Consider the following 22,932-nt stretch of genomic DNA (forward strand, 5'->3'; position numbering starts at 1 on the left):
TGTGACTTTTCAAAGATCAATCCCTCTGGAGGAACCAAAGCAGAGCAACAAGAAAGCTATGGAAGAAGTCTGGGAAGCCAGTTATTTCTAATCAAAGGGACTATGTTAATAATTATTTAATAACCAGTACTGCTTATCTATGATAAATGGGTATCTTAAAAGTGAACCTAGATAACGTATCTTTCATGAAGTGACACTGACACACCAGGACCAAGCATATTTTGCTACATGCTTCCAGAATTCCCTGTGATTACCCATGTAATTATACTTATGACACTAAAATGTAATAGTCTATTTAGTTGTTAACTCCTCTAATAAACTAAGCTCCTTGATGACAGGTGTGGTATCTTGTTTACTATGTATATCTAAGGTCTGGTATAATGCAAAAAGTCACTAGGTATTTGAAGAAAGAAAGGAAAGAAGAAAGATCACATTTCCACTTTATTATGTCCGTACACTTGAGTTGGAATGCTAGATTGTAGAGGAGGAAGAAGTGTAATGCAGGAAACTGAGAGGGCATGAACCCTTATAATTGATAAAGGGGGATGAAAGTGTGATATAAAGAATACTAGAGTTGAAATCAAAAGACAGGAGCTTAAGTGTCAGTTTGACTATTTTATAGCACAGGACCTTGAGCACATCACTTCTCTTGAGCTCCATTTCCATTTTAATATAAAATGGATTATAAGTTCTCAAAATCCCTTCATTATGAAAACTCTGATCTATGATAGGAAATGACAAAAAAAATCGTTAAGGCTTAAACAGAATGTTATCAATTAGGACTAATACCTCAGAGAAAAGATTCACCCAGTCATGCTGAAATAGTTTTTGATAGGATAAAGCAATATACCAAAATATTTGTTTTGATGGTCTCACTTATTTCTTTATTTGTTTTAGGATATATTTTAACAAAAAGTTAATATGAGATAAATTTCTTCAATAAATTGTAGCAATATCACAAAAGATTTTTTCCCATTTACTATCTTTTAGTGTCCTGAAAACGTCTAGATATAAAATATATGAGAATATCTTTCTTATATATATATATGAAATTTTTCCTTTCCAGAATATCTTTCTGACCCTAGTAAAAGGAAGAATTTCTTAATATACAGAACAGCACTATACATACAAAAAGAGATAGATTTGACTACATTGAAATTAAGAACTAGTCAATAAAAGACATCATTAAGAAAATAAAAACACAAGTCAACTGGGAAAAGACAGTTACAATCCATAAAAATTACAAATTATATTTATTTGGAGTACAAAAATAACTTCAACAAATCAATAAAAGAAACAATTCTATAGAAAAATGGGTAAAAGATATGAACTTGTGTTTTACAGAAGAGGAAGTGCAAAAGACCAAAGAATATCAAAAAACATGGTCAACCTTATCGTACTTAGACAAATGTAAATTAAGACCACAATGTGACACCATATACACTAACTAAATTCACAAAAATTAAAAAGTGTGGCAATGCCAAGAGCTGAAGAGGATGTGGAGCCACAAGGTTTGTAAAATGGTATAACCACTTTGGAAAACAATTTGGCATTTCCTTATAAATTCTCCATGACCCAGCAATTCGACTCCTAGGTATATGTCTTTGAGAAACTTGCATATAATAGCAGAAGACCGGAAATGACCCAATGTCCATCGACAGGAGGATAAGTGCATGAATTGTATCGTATATTCACAACACAGTACTTTACAGCAGTGAAAACCAAATACACTAGAGCTACAAGCAACAATATGGATGAATCTTAGAAAAACAATGCTGAGTAAGTCTCCAGAATAAATCTGTTTTATTGTTTGATACTTGTTTTGTTTTCCAATGAATTTTCTTCTTGAATCTAAAGAAATATTTTTACCAAAATATAAATTTTCATTTGTCAACAAGTACAGAGAGAGTCTTGGCAATTAATAACAGTGATGGAGGTGACAGTTAAAGCAATAGTGCCCTCACCTCTCCATCCTGCCCCACCCTCTACCATAGGTCCTGTGTTGTTAGGAAAAATTGATTATTTGCGGGAGATTATGGTCAAGAGCAAAAAAATCTAGGGAGAAAGAGGGTAATAATGAAGGAAAAAAAGGAGTGATGCTTTGTGCTTGGATTTGAGGGGGCTAAATGTGGAAGAGGATCACTCTTTCTGGGCTAACCTCATACATTTTGTGTTTCAATTGCAATGATTCTATAACATGAGCTACTTCTATTATTTAACTTCTTTCCACATTTTGTTAAAGCTGCAGTTTTTAGAATATAATAGATATTACCTAAGTAGATATCTAAAATATATTAATACATTAGATAAAATCTTTTCCAAAACTTAAGTTGGATCTTAAGTACAACTTAATGTATGAAATAATGTACATCTTCATAACTAATCTAAAAAAGATAATTTTCTAGTAATATTGCTAACTTTATGCAAGTATGTAAATTCAATAAACGCAGAATCTTAAAATACTTCTACTAAACCTTTATATATGCCTTAGTTACAGCCTATCTTTTGCTCTCCTAATTACCTACCCATAGTCTCAAGCTGATTCACATGTGCCTAGAAATGAATAAAACCCCTTACCATAAAATAAATTTCTAACAAAAAGGAATAAAAGAGAAAGAGTTTATGCTTGAAGCAGTGACAGAACAAGACTAATTTTTCCTAGACTTTGGTAAAATATTCCCACAGCAATTCAGAAGACTACTACACATTTTATAAATGAAATAAAATGATCATGCAATAAAAATGCTGTCTTCCCTGTTGAAAACATAAAAATTGTCAATAAAACCCATTCACTTGATAAAGAAAACTCAGAAAATGAAAGTATTTTTGTTTTTGCATAGAGGTCAGTATGTGAAACAATGAGTAGAAGCAGTGTCTCGTGATTAATCTTACTGAACCTCACACCTTCTAACTGGGTAAGTATCATTTTGAGTCACAGTAAAATTGGTTATGCCTGGTGACTCTCATGTCCTGTCTATATGGTGGGATCCAGAAATAGGGTACTTTAATTGCTAGGACTTAGCTAGCCTCTATTAACACACGCGGCATCACTTATGTATGCATTTTCACACGCACCTAGGAAGCGGACGCCTCACAGACAGGAATTCGGAACATGGCATAGCTGGCAGGATCTGGAGCTCACCACTTTACTGAGAAGGCACCACAGAAATACTGCCTAGACTTCTGGGAAAACTGGGCCCTTAAGTTTGACATCAATGGCTACCTACCGTGTTTCCCCAAAAATGAGAACCTAGCCGGACAATCAGCTCTAACGCGTCTTTTGAAGCAAAAATTAATGTAAGACCTAAACTTATATAAGACCGGGTTTTATATTATAGTAAAATAAGACCATGTATTATATTATATTATATTATATTATATTATATTATATTATATTAATTATATTATATTATATTATATTATATTATATTATATTATATTATATTATATATTATATTATATTATTTAAGACGCAGTCTTAATATTATAGTAAAATAAGACCGGGTCTTATATTAATTTTTGCTCCAAAAGACGCATTAGAGCTGATTGTCCAGCTAGGTCTTATTTTGGGGGAAACATGGTATTTCAATGAAACTATTTTAGCTGTTGCCATAACCACCTTTTACTAAACTGCATGTTACCATTTGCCCAAAAGGTTTTATCAACAACCAGATAAAAATTATTACTGCTTTTCTTATGGCAGAATAGTGTTCCATTGTGTATCTATACCAGATCTTCTTTATCCAATCATCTATCGAAGAAGGATACTTTGGTTGTTTCCATGTCTTGGCCACCATAAATAAGCTGCAATGAAAATCGGAGCACATATATCTTTATGGATAAATGTTCTCAGATTTTTTGAGTAGATCCCCAGGAGAGGGACTGCTGAGTCATATGGAATAGTGCCATGGATCTTGAGATTATTATGCTAAGTGAAATAAGTCAGACAGAAAAAGGCGAGAACCATGATTTTACTGATATGTGGAACATAAAACTGAAAGCAACAAAGAAACATGACAAATGAAGAAACAAAAACTGATAGACACAGATAATAGTTTAGTGGTTACCAGAGGGTAAGTGGGGAGAGGGGTGGTAGATGAGGGTAAACAGGATCAAATATATGGTGATGGAAGGAGAACTGACTCTGGGTAGTGAACACACAATGTGATACATAGATGATGTATTACAGAATTGTACACCTAAACCTATGTAACTTTACTAACCATTGTCACTCCAACAAACTTTAATTAAAAAAAATTATTACTGCTATAGGTGTTGACGCTCTAGGAATACACTCACTGAATCTAATATAAAGCCCCATGCTATAGAAGAGAGCCCTTTGAAAATTAAATCTCAGAAGAAACTTTGATTTCCCAAAGTAGTAAGTCTGCTTTTTTTAAAAAAAAAAAATAGCTACAATGAAAATTATTTTGTGTTCTGTTTTATATTATTTTTAGTTTACAGGAATCTCTGATTCAATTTTGATGTTTGACTATTGTCATTTTCTTTATCTGACTTTAATACTATGGTACTTCTATTTATATTTATTCCCTGGTATTCATTCTCTATTCATATAATTATTTTAGTACTTATGGACCTGTTATTCAAATGCTTTATGGAACAAGCGTGGAATAAATAATACAGCATTTCATTTAATTATCCCCAGGACTATGAACAGAATAATTAATATCATTTTAGAAGAGATTCAAGAAAAAGAGGTATATACAAAATATGTAGAAAATAACCCCTTATTTTTCTTAGCCCCACACTTACAGAAAATATACAAATGTCAAAACAATATATGTTAAGGATTTAAGCAAAAACACACTCACATGTGAAAACCAACCAACAAATCAATACATTCCAAACTGTTACCTGAACTAGTACAGCTGACTACTTCATGAGAATTCTTGAGAAAAAGACATAAGAAAAATATCTCCTAAAAGATATCATATGTTCAACAAGTTAAATGATTAAAGTAATAAGCTATAAGAAACATATAACTAACACTATACAGTCTGACTCGATGAAGCAAATCTGGAAGTGGGGAGAAAAATGGTTCTTTAAAAAGAAAGAGGTATTTATTAGTCCATTCATAGTATATGAATTCAAAAATAATTTTCTAATAAAAATTGCACGTCCAAAAATAAATGTAACATATGAAAATAATTTTTAATTAGCAAAACTAGCTAATTCTGTTCATTTTCATGAAACCCTTCACCAAATAATCAATATCCGTATTTTAAAAAATATAAACCCTCTTATTTATCTCAAGACTAATTTTTTGCAAGATCTTAAAAGTCTTTTACAAGAGAGAGGTTACTAAATAGTATTTTGAAAGAAAAAGTACCTTTTCTTAAACAAGGATATCGGAATAATTTTACAATTCCATAGTCATCAGCTGTAACTAAAACTTGGCCAATATAGTTTCCATCTACTGAATTTATATCATTGATATCTGAATACTTCGGCCAAATTCCATTTACTTCAAGGCCTGAAACACATGTCCATGAAGCCCAGTGAACACCTTTTATTTCTTCTTTATTTGTCACTTCCTTTCCTCCTAAAAATAAACCAGAGTCTTAATTTATTTCATTTGATTTTTATTCAAGTATAAATTGTATTGATAACATGGTAAACTCAAAAATTTTAATAGGTTCCCACTCCAGTTAAAGTAGATACATGAATAGGTAGGTAAGTATGGCAAGGAAAGAAGAAAATTAAACGCAAGGAGTTTTTAAAAAGCCACTACTAAAATTATACCGATTCGGATACAAACACAGATTTGATTATGATGTAGCTTAGCAGGTTCACTCATGTGGAGAATAAAACACTCTATTAAAATCATGCTACGGATTAGTCACAACAGGGTAAGTCAGAAGAAAAATTAAAAGCTATAAGAAAGTGGCAAATTGGGTACTAAAAAAGAAACCTTAAAAGACACATTGTTGACAAAAAGAGAGAACTGGAAAAGACAGAAGGAAAAACAAGTGGGGAGTAATACATTTACATTACATTAGGTAACAGGACTTTAGGATTCAGTTGCTCTTCATTACATATTATTACTGAAAAACTTTTGGGGAAATATATTAATTTAATTCTGTATTTAGCGTTATCAACCAAATTACTGGAAAATGACTAATTCACTAAGCATAATACTAAATAAAGTACTGAGAGAGAACATTTTGATAATTGTTTTTATTCTTCTCTTTTTAAATCTTTGATGGAAACGTTTTCAAATTTAGTTTGTTAACTGTATTATTAGTCTTTGCAAAGTTTATTTGAGGTAACCACAAAATAACAAATAATTTATGGTCAGGTATTTGTAGCAATTATATTTAATTAGTTCCACCCATAAAAATGGCATTTTGAGTTTCTAACATACACAAGGACATTACCATATACTATTCACATGGCATGGAATTCAACATAAAGGAGATCTTAGATCCTCCAAGCAAAGAAATTTTAATTAACAAGAGGATTTCCATATAATAGGGCAACTTTATAGAAAAGATCATAATGCCTGAAATATTAGCTCAGACTTTCACTGATTTCCTATAATAAAAAGTAACTTACATCTGCTTGTAATGAAATTCTAAAATATGTTATGGGCACTAAAATCTACAAATTATATATAATTTATTAGAAATTTTTACCTGGCATCCTATGAAATAGTCTTTTACCATTTCCATCATTTGTCTGTAAATATCTACTGTCTGATGACCAGTCCATATGAGTGATGAAACTAAGTGATCCCACACATTCCCCAAATTTTTTATAACGCTGAGCAACTCCATAAATATCAACTGAGCTGTCATTGCATCCAACAGCAAGGTAAGTTCCGTCTGGTGAATATTTTAACTCATGAATTGCCTCCTTCCTATCTTTAATATGCACAACTTCTGTCATATCTCTGTAAAGAAAAAAAATTAGACCAATATGAAAAAAAATCACTACAGAATTAGTTCAGTTTTCCAATGTGTCTAAAATGACTGTGAGGCTGTATCAAATATTTATAAACCATGAAACAAATGTAAATGAGACAACTAGTATTAATTCATGAATAATTATTGGGCTGAACCGAAATATATGACCACAATATATGCTGGAAGTAGAGAAAAATGCTGAATTTCAGTTCCTAACTTACTTTATTTTTAAGTAGTTTAGAGATTCATACTAAATTTCTGGAGCCACGCAATAAAGGAAATAAAGTCACAAATTTTTATGCTGCAGTTCCTCATAAACATTGAGTTTATGAAAAATGCTTCACTATAAACACCATGATTTTCAAATAAATTTTTATAATGAGCCAAATATACAAAACTACATTTAGCAAATAAAAGTGAAATTTATTTGTATCATTTCAGTAACAAATTTGAATATATATCTTTCTATAACTACCATTATTTTTATTTCAACCTCTTTGACCTTTTTAAAAAGAATACAAATTCTTCCCAATCCTAACCATGTCAACCAGTGAAATTAAATAGTTTTTCAATGATGCCTTATAACTGAGTTTCCAAAATAATACAGGTATTGGCAACAGCTATAAAAAAGTATAAACACTTAGTTTAACACCATTTAGTTTCCAAAGTTGTGGAGTTGATGGGGAGAAGGGAAGATGAGAAGCAGCAAGGGAGAACAAGCAAGAGGAAGAAGTGAGAATTCCTAGTTCCAATTAAGGCCAGGGTCTTTTTTCCATATAAATTTTGCATTACCAATCTGAAATGCTCCAAGTAGATAATTTCAAAAACAGAAGTTTTGAATGGATATTTCCCAATTTTTAAAGTTTCTAAATGGACAATTTAAAGCAATCAAACTAAAATTTCTTCCAGTAACACTAAATACTTCATTTTTCACACTGGGGATATAAAGATTAACTCATCTTCTGTGAGAGATGAATATAAAAATATACATTATAACTGATAAAATGTGGTGAGTGCTCAAAAGATATGTAGGAAGTTCTACAAGAAATACTGAAAAAAGATTAAAGACTAAAGGCAGGAAGAGACAAGAGTGATAAGCTAAGTATTAAGAAAGGGGGGAAGGTTTTGCAGGCAGAAGACACTGCCTGAGCAAAGGCATGGAAGTATGCAAATATATGGTACATAGTAGATAATAGAATGTGGATACAAGAATAAGTGGGAAAGGTAGTGCTTGTTGGGGTTAAAGAAAGAAAGTGAGGATACGGTGTCACACATCTGAAGTATTACCAAGGAATTTGGGCTTTACCCTGGTGTTAATCAAATAAAGAGATGAAAATCAGCCCTTTAGATAGAGGAAGGATAAGATTACCTATGCAAAAATACAGAGCAATAAAAAAAGAAAGCTAGGTCTGTCCTTTGGGGCACTCCAGTATTTACTGCTAGGCAGAAGGTAATTAGCCTACAAAGAAAATAGAACCAGAGAAGTAGGCTGAGAAGAAAATAGAGAATGAACACCCAAAACCAGGGAAGAGAACATTTTGAGAAGGAGCAAATTGTTAATGGGGTCAAACACTGCTGGGAATCAATTTAGATGAGAACTGAAAAATGTCTCCTGGCTTTAGTGACAGGTTACTACCGTGTTTCCCTGAAAATAAGACCTAGCCGGACAATCAGCTCTAATGCGTCTTTTGGAGCAAAAATTAATATAAGACCCAGTCTTATTTTACTATAAGACTGGGTATAATATAATGTAATATAACATAACATAACATAACATAACATAACATAACATAACATAACATAACATAACATAACAATATAATATAATACCAGGTCTTATATTAATTTTTGCCCCAAAGGACGCATTAGAGCTGATTGTTCAGCTAGGTCTTATTTTCGGGGAAATCGGGTATTAGGGAGGGTTTTTCCTATGTAAAGATGAAAGCAAAGCTATATTGGAATGGGGGTAGAAAGTTGATCAGTTAATTGGAAGAAAAGAGACACAGTAAATTAGACAGTTTATTGAGAATTTCACTGTGAAAGAAAGGAGAGTGTAAATGTGATATAAGTAGAGACAGACTTAAATTTTAGGTAGGAATTTTAAGATAGGACTTATTTGAGCATGTTTGGGGCAGGTGAAGAGGGGCAAAAAAAACCTTCGATATCAAAAATTAATGGACATATACAAAGAGTTACTTTTTTAAAGCCAGGAAATAACTTTTGGAAATGATTATTCCCATGAAAATGGGGCAAAATACAAACAGGCTGAAAATATTTGAAATGAGTATGTGATTAGTTATGGAAAACTGTCCTAATCCTTTTAATATTGATATAACATGGTAGTGACACTGTCAGAGACAAAGGGCTAGCTATTGGTAGAATCTAAAATGACAATGTTAATGTTTTTACAACTAAAGTCTACCCCATACCCTACAGAAAACCTTACTCCATCTTCAGCATAATTCTCACCAAGCTCTTCTACTGAAGTCTCCCTAACTATTCTTAAGAATGAACGAGTGCCTCTGAGGACTTTGGTGCAGATAACACCAGGTAGCTCACCATAAGCCAAGTAAGTGTGTGTGTGTGTGTGTGTATTCTAATTTGAAAAATACTTGCAATTTTTCACTTGACTCCATGATATTAGTGTTTCTTTTAATATAAAATTGTTAACATTTTTTATCACAAGGAAAAGAGATGTTCTAGGAAGTTATGTGACTTTGCCTTGGCACATCACCTTGTATCCCAATTTAAGAATCAGTGTTAGATTCTAATCCATGTTCCTCCAATAACATAACCACTCCTGTAGGTACTTTAGTACTGCTACTTATAAATCTTGCTTTATGATATGGAGAATATACATAAGCAAACCAAAAAGAAATAGTGACCAGGTAAATTTAGAAGGATTAAGAATATTTTTTGAGTTGGAATTTTATGGTTAAACTACAAAGGCATTTATTTAACAGTCATAATAACTATTCCAGTAATCCTGTCAGCAATGCTGGATTCAGTTGCTAAAGTACTGACTTATTAGAAATAAGAACTTATTCATCCAGTTTCTTGCACCCAATAATTAAAAGAGCAAATCTTGAAAACCTAGTAATGGCTACTGTTAATGCATACCAACTAAATAATAGTCACTTAGCTCTTTTACACGCTAAGTGACTAACATTAAATTTCTGGTTGCAAAACAACATAAGTATATTTAATGTCACTGAATTTTACACTTAGAAATGGTTAAAATGGTAAATTTTATATTTTACAATAATAAAAATTAAGAGAAAAAAATCTCAGCGTACATCTTTGTAAAAACCCGTCCCAGAAAGAGGAGTTACCATCTACAGAATCTCAGAAGTACAAGAGAACATGATGTGTCTGAAAAAGTGAAAGATATTTTACACATGTTGAAAGAAAGAAATTGAGGTAGAAAGAAACAGGCTGGAGAGATGGGCACCACAGGCTATGTTAATTAAGGATGTAGGGACTTCATCTTAAGGACAATACAGAGCTTTTACCATACTTTAGAAAGAGGAGGGATGCAGCAAACGTGTTTTAAAAGATCACTATAACTGTAGAATGAAAAAAAGGTTTCAAAGGAAGCAAAATAGGAAGGAGACCAGCTGCAATGCTATTCCATCAATCCAGTCAGGAGATAGTAGAAGCCTATATAAGAATACAAAGGTGAGAACAGAAGTGAACAGATTAATTTGAGAGCAATTTAAATAGTTAAGTTCTCCAGAACTCTAATTAACTAGACAAGGGAGGCAAAAGTAGATAAATGAATTAATGGTTTGTGAATCGGGCAACTGGGTGGATGGTCCTATCATTCATTAAGGCAGAGAAGAAAGATTTCATAAATAGTTATCCTTGCGAACACTCATGGATCTATGGCAAAATTTTTAATGGCTGTATAGAATTCAGCTGAATGTACCATAACAATAATTGAACACCAGATATTAACTGCTTGAATGAATTCTTTAAACTTTTCTAATTATCCAAAGGGAGAGATGTGGACCTTTTTTTCAAAGGATAAAGCTACAAAAAAATAACAAAACTATTCATCCATTTTTAAAGCCTCAACATTCCCCCACCGTCAATGGCAGAAGATTATTACTGAAAATCAATATTACCAAGGAATGGAAGTCAGGACCCAAACCCATAGCTCAAAATTGTAGCCATCAATCTACAAAGCATTCTTAACCCCCAAAATTAAGGTTTCTGAGTTAACTTAATTTTCTGACAAAACCATTTTTACAAATACATATTTTTTTAATGAAACTAATATCTGAAATACATACATATTCATAAAGAAGGAAATGGGTAAAAACAATGAGTATTATACATTCTATCTCACTTAGAAATCTACTGCTTCTATTTCTACCCTAATACCATACCTTACTCTAAGTACAGTGAATGAGCCATCCTTCATTCCAAGGGCAAGATGGATTCCATCTACATTTACAGCTGCACAGCGAATTGGTTCTTCCATATTACACCTTGCTATTAGTGCATGATCTACTAAACTCCATATCCTGTAACATTTAATTACAATGAAAGAATGGTTAACTAGTGTATGCTTAAAAATCACAGACTATGAAAAGATTTTAGTTACAATAATTTCATTTTAGAAAGGCAGATCTAGATTTTTAACTCTATGCTTTGTGGCAAGGCATTCTTATCTATGAAAATAGGAATACTGTCCATGCTTAAAATGACAAGGATTGATAGAATCTTTTATTTTTTAAAACAGTGTAATGACATTAATTTTTCCCAATTATTCATTTTAGGTAGATGATTTCTACCCTGATCAAAGGGGAGACTTATATATAGTATAGTGGTATATGGTATATACTATGTATATAGTCTTTTAAATTAAAGATGACCCTTAAGACTATGCAGATTCAGAGTCTGTTCCAGACTTTAATGTTAGAAATCTACAACAAAAAGTAGAAAATACCCATTGTTAGAACCTTAAGAATTACATTTCCAAATAACCCAAATAATCTAAAGGACAAAGACAAAACCATTATGAAAATTAGTCAGTTTTGAAGTAAGTTAGAACAAAAAAACAAAGGCTACAACTTTGCTTTTATATCCAGGAAAATTGGCTAAATTCTCTTTAATTCCAATAATTTCTATGTATTTTCCTTTTAATTTTCTAACATACAATTAAAACACCCACAAATGACAGTTGTTTCTTCCCTTCCAATCCAAATATCTATGTATCTCCCTATACATAAATATATGTTATACTGTGTATGTATATGCATATATATAAACACATATGCATATATATACACACACATATATATTTTTTGGCCTTACTGTGCTGACAAAGACTTCTAACTGATAGCTGAGTAAAATGGTGAGAAACATAATGGTGAATGTGGTTATCATTGCCTTCTTCCTGACTTTAAAGGGAAACTTTCAATGTTTTAATATTATGATATTATAAAGATATGATATTTACTGAAGACTTTCTATGCCCTACCACAGGAGTCAGCAAACCACAGCCTGTGGGCCTACTGCCTGTTTTTGTACAATCTGAAAGCTAAGAATGGTTTTTACATTTTTAAATGTTTGAAAAAAATTTAAAAAACAACATTTTGAGACATGAGAAAAGCATACGAAATTCAAATCCATAAATCAAGTTTTATGGGAATACAGTCACATTTGTTTACATATTGTCTATGACTGCTTTCACACTATAGAGGTGGAGTTAAGTCACTGCAAAAGAGATGGTAGGCAGTGTGTGACACTCACATCAATTGTACTGCTCCTTCAGCACACTACAAATTGCAATGACACAGTTATAGCTTGATAGAATTTAGAGTGCTATCAGTATTAGCATATGGTGACATTTTATTATTTTTAATTTCTAGTACATACTCTTCATGTCAAAACAAGGAAAAAATAAGAGAAAAGTGAACTTTGAATGCTGCATTTTTTAAGGCACACTGGAGCATGGATTATACTGTTATTGAATTTGATAGTAAAGCATTGTGTTTATTATGCAATGACATTATAGCTCTCCTAAAAGAATACAAATATTCATTATTACCAGACCAAGCACTCATCACAATATTTTCAATTCACAGTAAAGCAATGATCAGAAAATTAGAAAATTTAAAATAAAATATCTCATTGAAGCAGAATTTCTTTACGAATTTAAAAATTAAAATTAGGTTTCAACAAAACTAAGTTTCTGAGTGGCTCATTTGTTAGACAAGCAAAGTAAGCTGTTTATTAGTAATGGTTTAACTAAATCATTTTGGATTTCAGCAGCTGAAGAAATGTGTCCAGAGAAAATAAATTTAAGCCTACTAGCCTGTTGGTGAGAACAGCTGCTCAAAGAATTGAGGGTGTTGGGAACAACACCAACAGTTAATTAAAAAACAAGGCAAATAATTTTGAGTAGTTTTCCTTGACTCCTAATAACTCAACAGATGTTACAGATACTACTCAGTTATTGTTTGAGGAGTCAATGCCAAGTTTGAAGTGATGAACAATTAGCTTCTATGAATAGTCTGTGTGGAACAACCACAGGCTAGAATATTTTCAAAGGCATTAGTGAGACGGCACTACTATAATACAACATAAAGTGGAATCAAATGGTGGTAAATAATATGTATGGGAAAAAATGGTTCAGACAAATTGATAAACCCCGTGAAAATGTTAACGTGTTGACCTTAAAACAGACAACCAGACATTTCTCCAGCATAAAGGGTTTACTTAGGAACAAAGAAGACATGCAATCGAGGACATGCAGTCTAATGACAAACCACATGAAAGTCCCAAGAAGTAAAGGAAAGAAGACCCTAACAGAGAAGAAGTTGGGAGAGCCATTATACTGAGTTCTTCCTGTTAGCCTCTGCGGCCATATGGCGTGAAACCTACCCTTCTGGCCTCCTTACTCCATTTTAAATGAGGTTTCTTTTCATTAATTTTTACAAAGCTTATGATTAGTCTTTGTATTATTCTTTAGCAAGTATTTTGTGTTAACTGTGAACTTCACTTGCTCTTGTGGATTTAACCATTGTCAATTCTGAATTTTTGCTAGTAATAGAAGCTAAAAATCCTGACTTGTTCTATCAAACAGCAGTTTAATGGCTTAGCATTTGTAAAGTTTTATCATGATATTTTAAGAGCCAAGAATGAAAATTTTCTGAACCAGAACCACCCTCAATTACTATTATTAAACACTGAACGGCTTTGGAAATTAGTTTTTGCTACAGATTTGATACTGTTTCTTAATGAATTCAATCTAAAATTACAAGACAAAAGCAGCATTTATATGTGTAACTTATACTGTGGTAAAGTTATCTGGAAAACAATGCTGTTTGAAAAACAACATCAAGCTGCTTTATACACTTCTTGTGTTATCAAAACTTGAAGCAAGAAACAAGATCTCCATATTCCCACACAAATATACAGGGGATACTTTTTTGGTTTTTTTTAATTAAAGTTTATTGGGGTAACAACTGTTAGTAAAGTTACATAGATTTCAGGTGTACAATTCTATAATACGTCATCTATATCTCACATTGTGTGTTCACCACCCAGAGTCAGTTCTCCTTCCATCACCATATATTTGAGATACTTTTTTTCAGAGACAAATTTATAGTTCTAGCTGGGTGTGTTGGACTACCTTCCCTAGGCTGTCCGAGGTCTTCACTTCTTACCCTATACCCCCCAGAGAAAGCCATAAACAAAATCCAAGTTTATTAAATGTAAGAAAAATGGCCTCAAGTGGCTTTGGCCCACTGGTGCTCCTAAATTCCCATTTTCTTTCACAATTTGGCTGAAGTTCCTTACTATCTTGACTGGTTTTGAACATTTTAAAAGTGATTAACATTTTAAACAGAATTTTTAGTTGTTTTCAATGGAAGAGTTCTTTCCAAATAACTTGCTCCCCAATAACAGAAACAGAAGTCTGGGCAATTATTTTTTAAAAGACCAGTTGCCCTTTTTTCAACAGCAAGGCAGCAGCTGGTAATAACAGTCCACCGAAAATAAAAGGAATTATAAAATAGTTCCTAGCAAAGCACATGGGTAAAGTATAAACCACACAGCAACTCTCCACATGGACACAGAGCTACGGCCTCTCCCACCCCCATAAAACTGAGTAGCACAATGGCAGTAAATGCATGACTGATTAACATACCACTTACAAAATAAGTAGTTGTCTGGAAAGAATTAGATTACATCCCCACCTTCCTTCTTACAGTAAAATAAACTTTATACAGATTAGAAGTTAAACATAAAAAATCAAAATCACTAATGTACTGGAAGATTATATGGGAAAACTTTTTAACTTTGGGGAAGATTTCTTTATAATAGAAAACTCAAAAATCATAAAAGAAAATACTGATAAATTCAGCTACATAAAACAAAATAATAAGAAAACATTTTTGCATGGCAAAAAACCACCTAAGCAAAGTAAAAAAGCAAGTAAACTGGTGAAAATTTTTTCCAACTTAAATCACAAAGGGTAAAATATCCATAATATATAAAGAGCTGTGAAATAAAGGAGAAAAAGATCTATAAGCATACAGAAAGAAATGGAAAGAAATGTGAACAGATCACAGAAAGGATTCTAAGGAACCAAACTAATTATTTTTTAAACTAGTACATGGGAAAAAATGAAGCACTTTTCTGCTTTTCCTGTACAAATTGTACTCAGGGTAACAAAATAGTTGATGAGGAGAAATTCTCTTTATAGACATATGATAGCTAACAATGAACAATGAAAGATAGTTAGAATACCACCATTTGAAATTCTTAATGAAGTAACTGATCTAGATCATTTATTCTCAACAGAGACAATATTACCTCAAAGGGGCTAAAAATTAATTCTTAGGGATGAAAATCTCAAATATTACAATGGTTTGTGATTCTCTAAAGGACCACAGTACAAAACCAGATACACAGTATTTTGTGGTGTTAAAATTTCGTGGGGAGGGCATGTGGTTAGGGAAAAATATGTCTAAAAAGTCCCATTAGGAAAGCAACAGTTTTTTTAAAAAGGCTGAGAAATACTGATCTAGATAATAACCATCAATGGCTGCTAATATGACAAAAAATAAAAAGAGAGAGAGACTACATATTACACACTATTAAACAGGGATATACATTACCACCTAGGAAATATTCTTGGCAAAAATGCGTAATTACATCTTATCAAACTTCTAGACCTAACTATCAGTTTACAGGCTACAGGAAAGAGAGAATGTGTTAAAATACATTGAGTATGCAATTAACTAAGTCCAGCATGTGAGAGACTCTAGAAGGCAAACACTTTCTTCAACAAGTAAATTGTAAGAAGAAGAAGAAAAACAAGGAAAGGAAGGAAGCTACAGAATAAAAAAGATTTAAAGGGTAGATCAACAATTGCAACATATGGACTTTATCTGGAGCCTAATTCTAAGAAGCCAAAGGACTACTGTGTGATAACAGTATTGAGGTGATGTTTAGAGTTATTTTTAGAGATACAGATGGAAATAATTACAGATGAAATGGGGAGAAAAGACAATGACAAAATGGAAAAAGACCTCAACTCATATCACTGACCAGTGGTTCTCAAACTTTAGTGTACATCACAGCCACTTGGAAGGCTTATTAAACCACAAATGAATTTCTGATATTAGGTCCTGGATAAGGCATGAGAACTTGCATTTCTTACAAGTTCCCTCGTAATGCTGATGCTGCCGGTCCTGGAACCACAGTAATAGACAAAGGGATAACTTTGTAAGTATGTAGACAGATTTTGTTAGATCCCATTTTAAAATAATTAGAAAAAGGCCAGTGAATTTATAGAAGATATGCAAAGAGCTTGAACAGACAGGTCACAGAAAACAAAATACAAATGTCCTCAACATGTAAAAACATACTTGACAACCCCTCAGCATGACAGAAATGAGTGTTTTCAAAACATAGCAAGATATCGTTTGTCACCTTTTGGGGTACTACTAGTGCTGGCAAGGGTGTGGGAAAACAAGCCCTGTGGTACACTGCTGATAGGTATACAAATTGTTATTGACTCTGTGCAAGGTATTATCTAGCAAAATTTAAAATGCCTATATGTTTTGAACACTGCTAAGAATTCATCATATTCATATGTACACATGTACAAAATGGAATGGGTATAAGGATATTCATGTCAAGCACAAAACTGGAAAAACCTAAACTCCCAACAATAATGGATTAATTGAATAAATTACAGTATATCCATGCAGTGGAATATTATACAGCTGTTAAAAAGATGGAGGTAGCTCTTATATTCTAATATACAAGTTGGAACAGACTCCAGCTTGCTTTTAAGAGAAAAAAAACCCAAATCTTATAGTTAGTTCTATTAATTTTAAGTGCCTATTAATTATGTTCATTTGTTATACCACAAGCTGATAAAATTTAAATCTAAGCATTTTTCAAAACATTTTTCTTATGTTTACCTAAGGACACATTCCAGTCTATGCAATTATGTCATAAGTTGCTTACCTGACTGAACGATCATCACTTCCAGTCACAGCCAAAGGTTTAGTAGGATGGATGGCAAGTGCCCAAAGTTCACCTTCACAATGCCCTTGCATAATTAAGAAAGGTTTACTTCTTTCATGCACCACGATTTCAAAAATTTCACTGTCCTGTGTTCCAACTAGAATGTGGTCACCTCGCCAACAAACACTCCTCACAGACAAACCTAGTTAAAGTGAATTGTATTTAAGATCAATGCTGTAGTAATAGGATGCTGATTGCCCAAATCGATACTAATTTTATAACTTTTTATACCTTAGATGTAAGATAAAAGGAGTCTTTCATCCACACATTTTCTTCAATTATCTATATTGTTTTCTACATGGACTGATAGTACTGCCCTCTTTTTATACAATTAATTTCTACCCATCCTTCAAGACATACACTTCTTCCTTATTAAACAACTTCCATCACAGTCAAACTACTTCCCTCGGCTAAAATCTTATAACAAACTATTTCTCTCAGCTAAATCTTATAACAGTTCATAAGGGTAAGAATTCAGGAACTACCTTTATAGAACTTTATTTTTCTCTTATAATAATCTGACTTTTCATGTGTCTATATTTCATTACTTCAATCTGCTCATAAAATCATTAAGAAGAGAGACTTGTTCTTTTTCTGTATACTCTACAATCCCTTTTGTAACCTTGAGAAAGCTAGTGTTTCTCTTGGTTTTCTTACCTGCATGACCAACATAGAGGTGCTGTGTACAGAAGTTCCCCAACCTTCAACACACTTTACTTTCAACAGTTTATTTGCTAAACAGTTATATTTAACATTCTAGTAATAAAATATTTTCAAAATCCAAGGTTACCAAAGTAAGTACCTACCCCATCTCTCTGTAGGTCCCATTATAACAGTCACTGGACATATGAAAGAATCTTTGACATAGCAGTAAACCGAGACTGTCTAAAGAGGTTTCTCCTTTTTAATAGAATAATTTCAATTAAATGTATACAGTATGAAGGGGCCAATGTAAATCTCATTTATATTTACAATACATACATTTATGTTTACTTAAAAAAACCGACAATCCTTGGTATATTTAGAATTTGCCTCGTCATGAGACATTTGTTTTGTTACCTTTGTATCCCTGCTCTGTTTCCCTGAGATCAATCACAGTAATTGGTTTAAAAGTTAAATCCCAAAGACGAATACAGCCATCTCTGCCACCAGTAGCAAAGCCTTCTTCACAAGCATTCATGCTAAAAATTCCTGCCTAGAAAAGGAAATAATTTAAAAAAATACACTTTTCAAGAAAATCTATTATATGAAAGTAGAAACCCACTTTAAAAGATTTAGATGTGACACAGGAATAAATATATCAGAAAACACAAATGAAAATCTAGAACTAAATCTACGTATATGTAGGAACTCAACATATGACTCAGATAGTGTTTAATAATATGGGCATAACATAAAAGAAAATAAAGTTAAACCTTATAACGTACACAAAAATGAATTATAGAGAGACATTAAATTCTAAATGTAAAAAATAAAACAAATATGTTAAAAAAGAGTAAGAAGGACACTTATGTTACTTTGGGCTGAGAGAGACCTTTTTATACATGGACAGTTACCCACAAGCCATAAAGGAAATTTTAAAAATATTAATGTGAGAAAAGATATCATAAGCAAAGACAGACTGGGGAGACATTTGCAATGTATATGACTGTCAAGAGGTTAATATCCCTAATACACAAATAAATAAAGGAAAGGAAATTCAACAACAAAAAGAGCCAAGGATATGAAAAGCCAATTAACAGAAAAAGAACTTCACATAGTTGATAAATATGTGAAATTTCACAAATAGGAAAGAAATTGAAACAAGAGTTACTACTTTTTACAGAGAAGACAAGCAAAATTTTATAATAGTGGTCATATCCTGTGCTGATAAATATGAGGAGGAACAGGTATTTTTATATATTGATGGTAAAAATGTGAATTGCCACAAGCTTTGTGAAAAAAGACTGGTATTTCTGGTCTTTAGGCATTCTGCTTAAAGCAAATCTTGTGTAAACGCTTCTTTAATATATTTAATATGTAGTATATATTTAATAGTGGTTCATATTAATATATTTAATAATTTTTCTACTTGGGATATGACTGCTAACAATGTAGTAGCTGGGTGCTCTCTAGCTCCTTTCACTATGTGACGGACCCAACTGCTAAAAAGCCCAAATCAAAAAACACTAAAAGATTTTAACAAGAGATTTTTTCCCCTAATTTGATAACATATTTATATGAAACTCTCATGAAGAACAAACATTAAATTCTTTCCCAATGAATTAATGACATTAAAATTAAAAAGTTATTTCTAAAAGCGTCCCCAAATTGCCCACTGGTAAGTAAGCCACAAGAGGACTAGCTATACTGTCATGTGGTTAATCGAGAATACTTTCAGGTTGAATTTAACAAGCTTTTTTCCAACAATGAGAAAGCAACCAAACTAAAGAAATGGTTTGAACAAGAAACTAATTCTACTAATTTAATAAATATTTATGTATCTAATTGCATAATGTTTCTTCATTGAAATCTTGAAAACAAATAGACAAATTGTTTTAACATTTTTCAAATAACTAGAAAGTTTGCTGTATTATGTAATCTTTTATTCTAAGACAAGAAAATAAGTAGTTAACATCTAAAAGTGTTTACAATATTTAAATATACTTACAGTATGGGCTCCTTGTATTGTTCGTATAAGATTGATTCCTTTCCACACATATATATCCCCATTGAGTGCACCAGAATATGTGACTTCATCCCTTGCACAGGCCAGGCACAATATCGTCTGAAGGTCACCAGTCTTCCCAAAGACCCCTCGTTTTGGGGTCAGAGCATTTCCACATAAACTCCAGAACTAAAAGGTAAATAATATGATCAAAATATCAAAGAATGCTTATAAAGTAAAACATTCCCAACACTTTGATCTGATACTTTGCTATATTAGAGCAGCAGACTAGAAATTACCTAAGAAATTCCCTTATGATACAATAGCATTCAATGTGCACAGCCTCATCCTGTGTTGTCAATAGCTATGTTACAGCAGATAAGTCACTGGTTTGAAACCTTACCTGTAAGAGTAAGGAGGGATGAACTACATTACTTTTAAAGTATGCTATGCTTCCCTTAGGTTTCTGAAAAAAATCTACATGAAACTTAGGTTAAAAAGTTGGTATGAATTAGCAATGAAAATAAAGACCCCATACACTAATAGGAAAAAGGACCAAACCTAATGTTGAATCTCTGATGAAGACAGTAAGAATGGGGGAAAAAAAGGATTAGTATGTTGCTTTCATTGATATTTTCAAAGCTAAGCAATTCCTTTACATATAAAATTTAAAAATAAGAGACATACATATTTGGAATGATTAGTTCATTCTTGGGAGAACATAAAGAAGTCAAACACAAAACTTCATGACTAGGGTTTTTTTCTATTATGTGTATTCAGGTAAATTTTAAGAGTTTGCAGAGAGAAACAAAGAAACAAAAATAGGGCAGGGCAAGAATACATACATTAATTAGTTCTGCATAAAGAAATTAGGCCCAAAGAATAAATTTAACTTTATAATAAGTAAATTACCATTTAAAATAATATAATTTGTTATTATTATATACTAAAAGACATTGCCTGATCTGTAAGATCTTATTTTAAGAGCTAAATATCTTAGTTTAAAACCTGAAGCCTCAAAAACCTAAAAATTATCATGCTCACTCCACTTAAGTAACTAACGAATGTTTTAATCAATGAAATTTTGTGATTTTTAATTTTAAAAGCTCCATGATTTCTGTGTATAAGGACATCTGGTTCTCTTCCTTTCAGCAAGTCCCAATTTCAATCCATTATTTCTTCTAGATCAATGATTCTCAGTTTTGGCTGCACATTAGAATTACCTGGAGAAATTATGAAACATAGTATGCCTGGGCCCCCACTGAGATAAACTGAGACAGAGTCTCTGGAGAGTGAAACCCACGTATCCAAATGACTTTGATGTTCAGTGAGAGTTAAGAACCATTGTTTTAGAATCCACACCAGTGCTATCCAACAGAACATTCTATGATGACGAAAATTTTTATATGTGACAGTATACACATATAGGCTGTCATATAGACTAACCACTAGATATGTGTCACTCTTTAGCATACTGACAGTGTAACTGAAGAAATGAATGTTACATATTATTTACTTTTAATTAATTTCAATAGCTACATGTGGCTACTTGCTGCTCTACTGGCCTGTATAGTTCTAGATAATCTCTGGGACTTATTAATAGTTTCCTCACATGAATTGCTTGTAACGAAAGCTACCATGCTATTTATTACCTCTACTAAATGAAAAGAAATGTAACTCATAGCAAAAATAAATTTTTTTTAGTTTGAGAAGATGAGTTTTTTTTTAAAAAACCTTTTAGCTTTATTTACAATATAAAACAGCAGTAATGTCTCTTTGTTAATTTGCCAATAATTTATTAAAAATTTAATACATATCAAACACTGTGTGAAAAATGAACAAGACAAAAATTTCTATCTTCACAGTGCTTATACAATGTAACCTAAACCTAGTGTAGAGCCTTTTGCTATTAAATTACTAATATTTGTTGAAAAATTAACATTTTATACTATTATCAGATCAGTACCAGAATATGAAGACTAGAATTGCAGCAACAGCTAAAGGTGCTTTGGAGAAAACATAGATGGAAGTGAGCGTATCAAAAGAAAGAATGTGCACACTGAACCTTACTTACTAGGAATTAACTGTTATAAGGAACTGTTATATCAGATAGTGGGAGAAAAGCAAGTATTTCCAATTTGGACCAGGGATTTAAAAGTAACTATAAACATAAGAATGATATCACCACTGACTACATGAGCCTCAAAACCTGAACTATAATACAAAATTCAGAGCTTTCATAAGCAAAGTAAACTGGATACCAAAGGCTGAGATCAAATCAAAGAGCAAATATAGAGACAGGAAGAGGTAACACTTTCAGAAAGCTGACTAGTGCTAGCCACTATGACAAGCATTTGAATATATTCTGCCTTATTCAATCATCAACTCTATGAAGATGGTAACAGCAGCCAGTTTTAAGATGTGAGAAAAAGCTCAAAGAGGTGAAATGACTCATCCCAGGTCAAACAGTACGCGGCAAAGCCAACTCTATCCATGTTGCTTCTACCACACCATTCCATCTATGTGAATGAAAACCTTTATTTTATTTGGCTTCCTATTCTCACATTTTACTTTCTAAGTGAAACATGAAGAAACAAGATGAACATAGTAAAACCTATTTTATTAGACTATAAATTCCGTTATGGAAAGTGTTTAATTCCCTATTCATACCTATGTCCTTTACATAGATGCCTCACACACAGTAATTACACAATAAATATTTGTTAGATTGAACCCAAGAACATTAAAAATGTTGGCATTTTAAAAATAACTACCATCCAAATCGTAAAACTACCCTAAATTGTA

At 32.2% G+C, this 22,932-nt stretch overlaps 1 protein-coding gene across 15 annotated transcripts in view; it reads right to left on the reverse strand.

Annotated features, from left to right (window-relative positions):
• The window catches only part of EML5 (EMAP like 5), a 145,889-nt gene that overhangs the window by 82,519 nt on the left and 40,438 nt on the right, over positions 1-22,932 (reverse strand). For all 15 annotated transcript variants that reach the window (XR_012494562.2, XR_012494563.2, XR_012494564.2 and 12 more), the window contains exons 5-10: positions 20,131-20,316; positions 18,540-18,675; positions 17,421-17,622; positions 11,318-11,455; positions 6,657-6,913; positions 5,351-5,563 (exon numbers count right to left, since the gene is read on the reverse strand). Coding sequence is in view for 12 of the 15 variants with exons in the window: in XM_019744585.3 (XP_019600144.2) it covers positions 5,351-5,563; positions 6,657-6,913; positions 11,318-11,455; positions 17,421-17,622; positions 18,540-18,675; positions 20,131-20,316 (1,132 nt within the window). In the remaining 3 variants the exon portion in view is untranslated. The remainder of the gene's footprint in view (positions 1-5,350; positions 5,564-6,656; positions 6,914-11,317; positions 11,456-17,420; positions 17,623-18,539; positions 18,676-20,130; positions 20,317-22,932) is intronic.

This window comes from Rhinolophus sinicus, chromosome 3 (genome assembly GCF_057876585.1).
Source record: "Rhinolophus sinicus isolate RSI-liver-muscle chromosome 3, RSI-T2T, whole genome shotgun sequence".
In the NCBI taxonomy this organism is placed as follows: Eukaryota; Metazoa; Chordata; class Mammalia; order Chiroptera; family Rhinolophidae; genus Rhinolophus; species Rhinolophus sinicus.